The sequence below is a fragment of the Elephantulus edwardii genome, unplaced genomic scaffold, assembly GCF_000299155.1.
Source record: "Elephantulus edwardii isolate Elephantulus edwardi_28Jun2011 unplaced genomic scaffold, EleEdw1.0 scaffold00292, whole genome shotgun sequence".
Lineage (NCBI taxonomy): Eukaryota > Metazoa > Chordata > Mammalia > Macroscelidea > Macroscelididae > Elephantulus > Elephantulus edwardii.
The window spans coordinates 1192274-1203235 of NW_006400042.1; the positions used below are offsets into that span (position 1 = coordinate 1192274).

The 10962-nt window shown below is 39.4% G+C and overlaps 1 protein-coding gene across 1 annotated transcript in view; it reads right to left on the reverse strand.

The window, feature by feature from the left end:
* Positions 1-10962, reverse strand: part of IARS (isoleucyl-tRNA synthetase) — a 131902-nt gene that overhangs the window by 54074 nt on the left and 66866 nt on the right. Inside the window, exons 20-24 of the mRNA XM_006900735.1 lie at positions 7429-7520; positions 4493-4570; positions 3234-3355; positions 2839-2941; positions 2562-2645 (exon numbers count right to left, since the gene is read on the reverse strand). Coding sequence (XP_006900797.1) covers positions 2562-2645; positions 2839-2941; positions 3234-3355; positions 4493-4570; positions 7429-7520 — 479 coding nt within the window. The remainder of the gene's footprint in view (positions 1-2561; positions 2646-2838; positions 2942-3233; positions 3356-4492; positions 4571-7428; positions 7521-10962) is intronic.

Genomic DNA, 10962 nt, shown 5'->3' on the forward strand with positions numbered 1-10962 from the left:
AAGAAGACAAAGGCTCACTTCCTGAACTGGCTGACCAAGATGAAGGTCCTGAATTTGCACTTCTAGCCTCTTAAATTATTAAAGAGTAACATTTTCCTCGCTAAAGATTTGGCGGGGAGAGGGGGAGAATGCCTGGAGCAATATACAAAGAACTGCCAGGTATTCAATTCTGATTCAGAAGAGGTCAGAATATGTCACACTTTTATTAATTTTAATAAAAATTAAAAGAGATTTTGGATTTTTATTCATTCACTGTTGCACTTTCTCCCTGCCTACCCCACCCTTACAGTTCGTTCTTCTCTTTGAAAAGAAAAAGAAAATTATTTAACTGTTATACAATCCCTCCCCCAAAGTCCACTCAACCATGCAGTTCTTCCTTCTGGACTCCTGTCATGACAATAATACCTAATCATATCTCCCTTTTAAACAGTTCTCTCTCTTTCATCTGTTTCAATGCAATATACATAATTTATACCATCTTTCTCAGTCTCCACCCAACCCCAATATGAGTCCCATTTTACAACAGTGGCATTATGCGGTATTTGTCCTTTTGTACTGAGATATTTCACTCAGCATAATGTCCTCTAGAGTCATCCATTTTGAGCAATATTTCATGAGTTCCTTATTTTTCAATGCAGTGTAGTATTCCATTTTGTGAATATACCACAGCTTCTCTATCTATTTGTTTGTTGATGGGCACTTAGGGTGTTTCCAATTCTTTGCTATTGTGAACAAAGCCATGTAAACATGGGTGCATATATCTGCTTGGGTGACAGTTGTGGTTTCTTTGGGGTATATTCCAAGTAGTGGAATTTCTGGGTCAAATGGTATTTCTATTTTCAACTTTTTGAGAAAGTGCCATATTGCCTTGCATATTGGCTGCACCAGAAAATGTCACTCCTGACATCAGATGGATCTTGGCTGAAAACAGAGAATACCAGATAGAAAGGGGCTCAGATGGTAAGAAGTGGTAGGTAGTAAGAAATTGCACAGCCAACCCAGAAAGATGTTTAGTTATATTTTATTGATTTTTTGAAGGCATTTCACTGTGTCCATCATAATAAATTATGGATAACATTGATGAGAATGAGAATGTAAGAACACATCGTTTGTGCTCATGTAGAATCTACCCATGAACCAAGAAGCAGTAGTTCGGAGTAGAAAATGAGACCAAAAAAAATGCATTGTTTAAAAACTTAATTAAAATGTACTAAATTCATAAAATAAAAATGCATGGTTTAAAATCAGGACAAGAGGGATCATCCTTTCTCCGTACCTATTTAGTCTTTACGCTGAGCAAAATAATTGAAGAAGCTAGATCATATGAGGGATCTCTGGCTGCTTAGTGGTAAAAAATTCCACTATCAACACAAAGGTGGGCAGCGAGAATTCAACAGCTGCTTCACCAGGGGAAGGATGAGCACTATTTCTTCCCAAGCCATTTACTGTCTCTGAAAACTTGCTATAGAGTCAGCTATGGACTATTTCTGACTTGACAGTACATAGCAACAACAGCAACAAACTATTAAAAGAATGCTGCAAGGGAGCTCTACTGGCCTAGTGACAAGAAGCTGCACTGCAATCTCAGAGAGAAGGAGGGGCAATCTCCTCCTGTACCAGTCAGATCTGATGTGATGGTATACACAAAAAATAATAAAATTTAAATAAATAAATAAATGAATGAATGAATGAACGCTGCAGCAAATTGGAAGAAGAATCAGAAACAACGGCAGAATGTAGCTCACAAAACCTTATTTGCTGAAAATGAAGAAGAGGTGAAGCACTCACTGAAAATCAAAGACGTGAGCTTTTTAACACTGACATCAGGAAAACAAAAAAACCTCACAATTAGATCAGTAAGTAACATTACAATAAATGAAAATGCTGGTGCTGTCAGCAATTTCATTTTACTTAACTTCACAATAAATACCCATGGAATCAGTAGTTAAAAAGTCAAAGAATTTTTTAAGAAAAATTTGCTGTCAAAGACCTCTTTTAGATATTATAGGGCAAGCATGTTGGTTTAAAAACTAAGGTGTGTCTGACCCAAGCACACAAGTGCTTCTTTTCAATTGCTTCATCTGTGCATGTATGCTAGAAAATTAATATGGAGAATTAAAGAAGAATCGATGCTCTTGAATTGTGATGTTGGCAGAGTACCAAATATTTGATGAGACTGCAAAAGAACCAATCTGTCTTTATAAAGCAAAGATGGTGAAACTTTATCTCCCATCCTTTGTGCATGGTATTGGGAGGCGAAATCTGTGGAGGGGATAAACACGCTTTGAAAAGGAGATGGAAAGCATAGTAACCCTCAATGAGATGGACTGGCACAATAGCTCAATCTGTTAGCTAATTTAGCAATGACCATGACAGCGGTACTGAATCAGGTAGACTTTCATCCTACTGGAGTCCATTCAACATCCCCTGACATAGATTTTATGAACATTGTTAAATTTCTTGAATGCATACCAGATATATAAGAGGGGGAAAATTATATAATTCAAAGTATAAACAATATGAATCTAAATATTTTTAAATAGAGAAGTTATCTATCTTACCTCAATGATATACTTTTCCAAAGACTTGATTTCCTTAAGAGCTTCTGGGTCTTGATGGATAACAACAATTTCTTTCAAAGGATACTAGGAGAAAAAGTCAAAGGGCAAAGTCAACTAGGAAACCTATTCTCTAAGCACAGAATAATGGACTATATAGTATTTTATTTGTATCTCCAGCTCTAATCAGTTAGTAAATTATACTTTTCTTACAGAAACAGAAAAATTTATGCCTTGTTGAAAGTTCTTATGTGTTTTATAGTTAATACTAAATTCAAACCTTTATTGGAATAGTTTTGCGGTCTCGGATAACTCGTCCAAGCTCAATCACAGACTGCATTCTGGATACTGCACTTTCAGTTTTCTTGTCTATCAATTCCTCTCTGAATTGGCAGAAGTAAAGAAATTAGAGAGATTGTATGTCAAAGAAGACAATTGCAAATAGCAGGCAGGTTAAATGAGGAAGGTAATGAGGCTGAAAACCTGGTGGGACAATGAGAACACTACTAGCCCACTGCTCAGTGCCCAGCAGCCACAAATGGCCAGGCCACAGAAGATCTTCCCATCTTCCCTGGCCAGGAAGATGGGAGAATGGGTCCCCACAAGCACATGTTTTTGGAAACTTCTCTTTCCATGAAGACACGAGTCTGGCTTATATAAATGCTTGAGTCTCACCGAACATGAGGCAGCATGAGGTAATGAATACTGAGTGTGTCCTTGTCATGGACAGAAACAGGATCGATCAGCATCTTTAGATTCTGGTACATTAATTCTGTGAGAAATGGAGTATAGGGGGCCTAGGAGGAGAAAAGGAAACACCATTTCATTCATGAGCAGGATCATCAACAAGCCTAATTTAGAATTAAAACTTTCATGTAAACATTAAGAAATGATATGGTAATATGGACTTAAATGGACAAGATGGAACTAAACTTAGATTTAACTTAAGACAAAGAAACATCCTTATTTGGATTTGGTTAGGTGGACCCTTGAAAAGTATGTTACCAGGCCCTAAAGCACTTCTAGGCTACTAGAGGGTATTCATAATTTTAAAAAGGAGCCAAAGACCTGGTTTGTAATTTATTTAACACTTACTAGTCATGTAAATGGACAGTTCTGGTGGCCAAGTAGTAAAGAGTTGTGCAGCCAAACCAAAGGCAAGTGGTTCGAATCCACCAGCTGCTCTATGGGAGAAATATGGACAATCTCATCGCATGGGATTTGCTGTCTCTGAAAACCCATTGGAGGGAGCATAAGCTATGTGTCGGTTTCCACTTGATGACACAACAACAGCAGCTATGAAAATATACAGAGGCCCATCTATCACAAAACTTCCTCTATAATCATAAAAACACTGACAGCATCTAGGATAATGATCAACAGTGGCACAGGAAAAGGAAGGCCTTAGACAAACTCTGCACACAGAAGATTTTCATTTCGTGTAAATGAAGCTAACACAATGATTTCTTGATCACAATAGCAGATACTATTTTTATTATTTCACTACTTCAGGTTGTAAGACCATCTCTCAAAGAATTACTTATTTCTCTGTGAATATCAATTTAAAATACTGCTTGTGATATGTTTCCATGTTCAGACAGCTTAAGTATCTTCCCATTATTTACAGACAATTACAGCCATTCACATTAAGGTGAGATTATATAATTAAAAATGAAATCCTCTGTTGAAATGCAACAATTTCCCAGCAATGAATTACCAGTAATTATGAGAATCTATTTGTTAAGGCCATTATTGCTTAGTTCTTACATGTTATAAATAAGCTAAAAAGATTTCTGAAAGTTTCTTTACAATTTCCTTTTTTTTATGAGGGTAAAGAAAAGAGAAGACATGATGCTATGGAGACTGCAATGAAGAAAGCTGCAGTCATGTGTGCAGCTGCTCAAAGAGTCTCATAAAGGGTTCACCCATCTTACCATAAGTCTGCACAAAGAAAGCAGGACGCTAAACAAGGTTTCCAAGGCCATAATGCAATCCTCCATTCCATTTTCACCCTAGAGAATAGAAGGATAAGAAAAATGCCTACTCATAAACATTAAAATGCAAGTAAGAAGTTTATTAGAAAGAGGAAGCCTACAGAGAGAACACAGAATTCAGAAAGAACAGCAAAGTTTACAGATCGTGTGTTACCATCGTAATCAAAGGTCAACATGCTCACTGACAAAGTCTGAGGGTTTCCACCCCACCCTTTGGTGATGTTCGCTCTCTGAATCAGAAGGGCACTGAGATTCTGGTACAGAGAATAAGAGAATCCAGAAGGATTAGGGGCACTGTCTGCCCATGATCTGCATGCTGTGTGTGAGAGCCCTGTGGTCTTAGGAGACTGCTGGGACACTACTATTTACTTTCCTTGCACTTTTATTTCGATGTCTGGAACCTCTAGTTTTAAAGGTACATAGAATGCAATAACATAGCACATGCTTAACCTGAGGTGCTATACACTCTTAAAATTATGATTACGGAAGTGTGTTTATCACAACCCAATACTATGACAAAGAAAAAGGGTTAGCTGCTAACAGAAAATTTTAAATTATCTTTAGAAAGATTCTTATAAAACAAGGCCAAAAAAGGCAGATGCTGTGTATTTTTTATAATTATATTTACTCATTGTAGGAGTGATATACCAAATGTGATAATGGTTACCCATGGTGGATAGTGTTCGGTGAGCTTCCTGATTAAAACAAGCTTGGAAGCAGAAGTGGCATCCACTTCCTAAAGGGCATGCCTCCATAAACTCTATGAACACTGCTCAGGTCTTTGATTCATAGGGTCGCTAGGAGTCGTCTATGACTCGACGTTACCTAACAACAATAACAACAACAACGTAGAGCGAGCTACATTGGGCTCAAGGACAGAAAGTTATGCTACCAAGCCCAAGGTGGGTGATTTTAATCTGCAGCCCTCAAGCCTGGTTTAAATCTTTTTTTTTTCTGTCTTGTCAAATAATCTTCTAAGTGGTATAGCACTGGTCTGTGCATTGCTGTACAGAAGTAACTTGTGGTTGCTGTGATGCTCAACACTGTGACACTGATGTGCCAAATGTGATAATGGTTACCCCTAGTGGACAGTGTTTGGTGCAGCTTCCCAATAAAAACAAGCTTGGAAGCAGGAGTGGCACCCACTTCCAAAATACCTTGCCTCTGGAAACCCTATGAACAGTGCTAAGGTCTTTCGCTCACAGGGTTGCTATGGGTTGACTCGAGGACACGTAACAACAACAGGACAAATTCAAATAAAGATAACTGAAAGTAAAAGTAAACTGTAATTCAACCAGTGGCTTGGATCATACACCTGTCTGGAACTTCAAATCCATCAGCTGCTCCACAGGAAAAAGATGGGCAATCTCTTCCTATGCAATTTACAACACTGGACCTCACGGAGGATCAGCTATCAGTGCTTCTCAAAGTTTCATTTAGTTATCCAGAGAGAATGCTACCAGGCATTTATTAAACTCAGCTCCTTAAGACACTGCCGCACATGACGGCAAATGTGTTTATAAGCACGGTCGTCAATTTAAAAAAGTGTGCAGCAACGTGTTAAAATAACAAATCTGTGCCAAGTTTTTCCAAGAGTAGTCTGATCTGTTTGTAATTTGGAAAGGATGTGATTCTGAAATTTTTTTCTGCTGAAAGTAGTTCTGGTGGCCTAGAGGTAAGAAGCTGTGCTTCCAACCCAAAGGCACATTCCACAGGCAACCTCCCATGGGATTAAGTGCTTCTAAAAACCTGTTGGAGAGTCAGCTAAGGGTCAGTTCTAACTCAATGATAAATAACTACCTAAAAGAGATAAAAGCTTTAAACATTTTTGTTTATATCATCCCAAATATTTAGGTGTATACAAACACAAATAACTTATGTACAGGTGTATATAATGTATTTAAACAAAGTTACTACTTCAAATTTAAGAATCTTAAAAAAAAGGTTACTCTGACACAAGAAGAAAACGAAGAGATTCTAAGGCAGGACTAGAGGATGATGAATAGCCTTCTTCTGGTGCTGTGTGCTTGTCCTGTCCCATGCCACGGTCCCACAGGCACACAGAATACACCTGGGACTAGGACCTGTGCTTGCTTAGCTCATTGGTCATTCTCAAGAGGCTTAAAGAAGAGCTTGCCCACAGGCAAAGACTTCTTAGCAGCAGAAAGAATTTCAAACTCTTCTCCATTCAAAATCATAAATATACCAGACTACTCTTGCAAAGTATTTCATAAATGTACTTATTATTTCACAGAACTCTACAGACAGGGCTCAGCTCTGCTGTACACAGGGTTGTGAGGTGTTGTGCTCGACCCACAACACATAACAACAATGACATTTAAGAAGTACCCTGGCAGCACACTGGTTAGAGCACTCAGCTATTAACAAACAGAGCCAAGATGCAGCAATCTGCATCCATAAAAATTCTTAGGCTAGGGTTTTGATTAATAGTCTGTTTAGGTTCACGGCCCCTTGAGACTTTTCAATATGGCATTTCCATAATTTTAATATGTTTTTAAAATATGAGAAATGTTTTGGAGAACTCACAGGCAGATCCTCAGCGAGTGGCAATGTTGCTATTGGATGACGACAAAGTGATTCTAACTCCAGCACATTATATAACAAAGTGGCACTATACCACAAGGTTTCTATACCCTAACATTTATGGAAGCATAAAGCCAGGTCTTATTCTGCAGAGGTAACTTCAAAAAGTCAAACTTTCAAGTAGCAGCCAAGAATTTAACTGTTAGTATCACCTGGCCTCTGTTGAATGGTGATGAATATATAATGAAGAAAAACAGCTTCCAGAAGTTAAATACACTTCCCATTTTGCCTTTTCTCATTCATTCTCAAGCTTCATACACTTTTCTACTTACCTTTAACCTTCTGCGGTTCATTCTGACATACCAGTTGGTCAACATATCGACAAACTTGACTAAACGAGGCACCACAGTATAAAGCCTATAAGCTAAAAAGGAAGACAAATCAAATAGGAAGCAAGTATATATTAAGAAGGTGAGGGGGTCAGGGAGCTCTGGTGGCCTAGTGGCAAGAAGCTGCACTGCAATCCCAGAGGTACATGGTTCAAATCCACCAGATGCTCTGCTGGAGAAGGAGGGGCAATCTCCTCAATGGGTGAGGGGGGCTCCATATGGGAGGACTGTCTACAGATAACTAAACAGCCTCTGTTCTCATTAGGAGAGAAAAACAAGCAAACTGAAATAAAGGACATAATAAACAAGTGATTTACTTCAGATGTACTGCACCAACCAAAGTATTCAATGTTTACACACAAAACATCATATAACCATCATGACCACATTATAAATGACTTAAAACTCCCACTAGAACATGAGTAAACAAAGGATCAGGCAAGTAAGTGAAATGCCAGAATACAATGAACAAGCTAAACAATTAAGACTCCAGTGTGTATGCTAGAAAGTGGACAATGGCCAAATCACTTCCACTTCATGCTCTTGTTTTGTTGTTTGCCACTGAACAGACTATGTCTCACAGTGATCCTATGAACAACAGAACCCTGTTCTAGACTGTGTTATATTCTTCATCACTGATATACTTGAGCCCACAGCTGAAGTCTATGGGTCAATCCATCTCATTAAGGGGCCTCCTCTCTTTTGTTGACCCTCTACCTTTCCAAATATGATGTCCTTCTCCAAGGAATACTCCCTTCCAGCAACATGACAAAGCTTCACCAACTTTGTGTCTAAAAAGCACTCTGGTTGCACTTTTTCCAAGACATAATTGTTTGTTCTTTTGGCAGTTCACAGGATACTCAGTACTGTTCTCCAACACCACAGTTCAAATTATATGTCATCATTATTCACTGTCCAGTTCTCAGATACACAGCAAGTAACTGGAAGACCATCGCCTGAACTAGGCACGCTTAAGTCCTTAAACTGATTAGTATAATACAGTATTATTTCATCAAACGACACTGTATCTCAGTAAAAACAGCAGATGGAAATCAAGATAGACAAGTAAATGAAAAGATTTCATCAGAAATTAAGAGGCATACATATGCTAGTGATTCTCGCCAGGGAGCAACTGTTCCTCAGGAGACACTTGTCAAGTCTGGAGATGTTTTTGATTTTCACAATTAGGGAAATAGTATTAATCAGCATTTATTGGGTAGAAGCTAGGAATATCAAATAAAGTCAGTCCCACCACAAAGAATGATCCAGTCCAAAACACCAGCAATGCTGTATCTGAGAAACTCTGGCACAGCCAACAGAATCTTTGAAAGATTAACAGAGTAAAGAAATGAAAGCTAAAGGTGGAGAGTAAAACTTTTTGGGATTACAAGAATTTGAAGTCTTGCCTGAGGAACTCTGCAGGCAAACAGAAAAGTAATCTTGTTTGAGTAATCGGGTTCAGTTTCAACTCTGAATGGATGACTGTGGCATATGGAGTGTCCTCAATAACTTGCAGTAGAAGCACTTACTGCTGAAACCACTAACAGTAACTACTACTCAAAATGTATTACTGACAGTACAAAGAAGTTATTACATTTGACCCACTTCCTGGATGAGGGAGCTGGGATCGTAAAGTTGGGAAAGAGCTGAATCTGAACTTAGGCAACGTGGTGTCCAGAATCCATCCATAAGGTTACTTTCTGCACCATTCATTTCCACAATACATACTGCCAGGTGGGTGTGAATGGACTCAGGGTTTCAGAATCACTGTCCCTATCTGTTATCACTGTTTTCTGGTTTCTTAGCTCAAGAGGGCCTAGTTTGCCAACTTACCCAGATGTGTAGGTAATTGGAAGTAAGTGCCACCATCTAAGCAAACCACAAAAAATGGTTTATCATCTACATTGGAAGATCTGGTTTTACAGAAGAACTCTTAATGGCTGCCCATTTAGCAGAACCAAATACAGTAATGATCCTGGGACAATTAACTTCCATCACTGTTTGGTTACCACTCAATGTTCACTAAGAGTGGAGAGTCAACAGAGGGGAGGGCCAGGTATCCAGGTGAGGGGCAATACGCTCTAGTGCTGTGTTCCCAGTTCCAAAGTCTGTCCTTCAGACTTGCAGGATGACTGAAGACATTCCAGCCCATACTCACTCATGTGGACTTCAGTCTTTTAAAAACTCTTTAAGAGCAGGAGCTTCTGCCTGTTTTTCACTATTTGCTCAGCTTTTTGACAATGATGTGACCCTCACAAATGTCTAACTGTCCCAGAGGAAGAAAGAGCAGAGCAGTGTATAGGGAAATGACCCAACTCAACGGCTGCACTGCTCCTCAAGAGAAAGATGGGCGATCTCCGTTTTTACTATTCACAGCCGTGGTGCCTTGGTGAAAGGTGAGTTATGAATTGGTTCCAATTAGAAGGCAAAGGTTTGGGTTATTTTTTTCTTCCCACAGATCAACAGTCCTATGGCATGAAAACACAGTGATCAGCATGAGAACACTAACTGTTTCAGGATCAGCCTATAAAGCTGCGAAGAAGGAGCAAGCCCAACAAACCTAGCAAGCACAGCATACCTGCTGGAATCGACCAGAGTAATGTTACACAGCAGCATTCAGCTATCACTCACTGGGCATGGCCAGACAGAAAGAAGGCTAAACTCTGCAAGTCAATCTCAGAATGCAATCTTTTCTCTTCCCCCCTCCTCATGTGACTAACAATCCTCCACCCACTCTATGCTTCATTCTTCTCCCGATACATAGTCATGTCCATCTTGGAATCTTAGTCAAGTTTCAAAAATGCCTTGTTTACTCTCACAAACTTGAAGAACCCCACATTACTACCCCACAACACTACTGTTGTTGTTAGGTGCATGCTACCACGTCAACTCCAACTCCTAACAAACTGATATACAGAAGAACAAAGCTCTGCTGGCCCAACACCATCCACACAATCCCCCATGCACTGCTACAGCCAATGCAGTGGCCAGCCAACTCATTAAGTCCACATTCCTTTTTACCCCACACACATTCTACTTTCCTGAGCACAATGTCTTTTTCCAAGGTCTGGCCCCGGCTGATAACATGTCCAGTATGTAAGACAGTCATACCACCTTTGCTTCAAAGGAGAACTCTGGCAACACTTCTTCCAAGACCCTATTCTTTAAGTTATAATTTTAATTACATAATGATATATACATACCAGTACATATATAAAACTATATTCAGAAAGAAAACATACAAGTGCCAATTTTATTTCTGGGTTGTTGTTGTTGTTGTTGTGATGTGCCGTCGAGTCGTTTCCGAGTCATAGCGACTCTATGCACAACAGCCCTAAACCCTGCTCTATCCTGCGCCAACCGCACCGCCTCTGACACACCCATCCCTATTACCCCAGTCACCGAATCAATCCATCTCATAGAGGGTCTTCCCCTCCTGCGTTGTCCCTCAACCCTCCCAAGTATGATGTCCCTCTC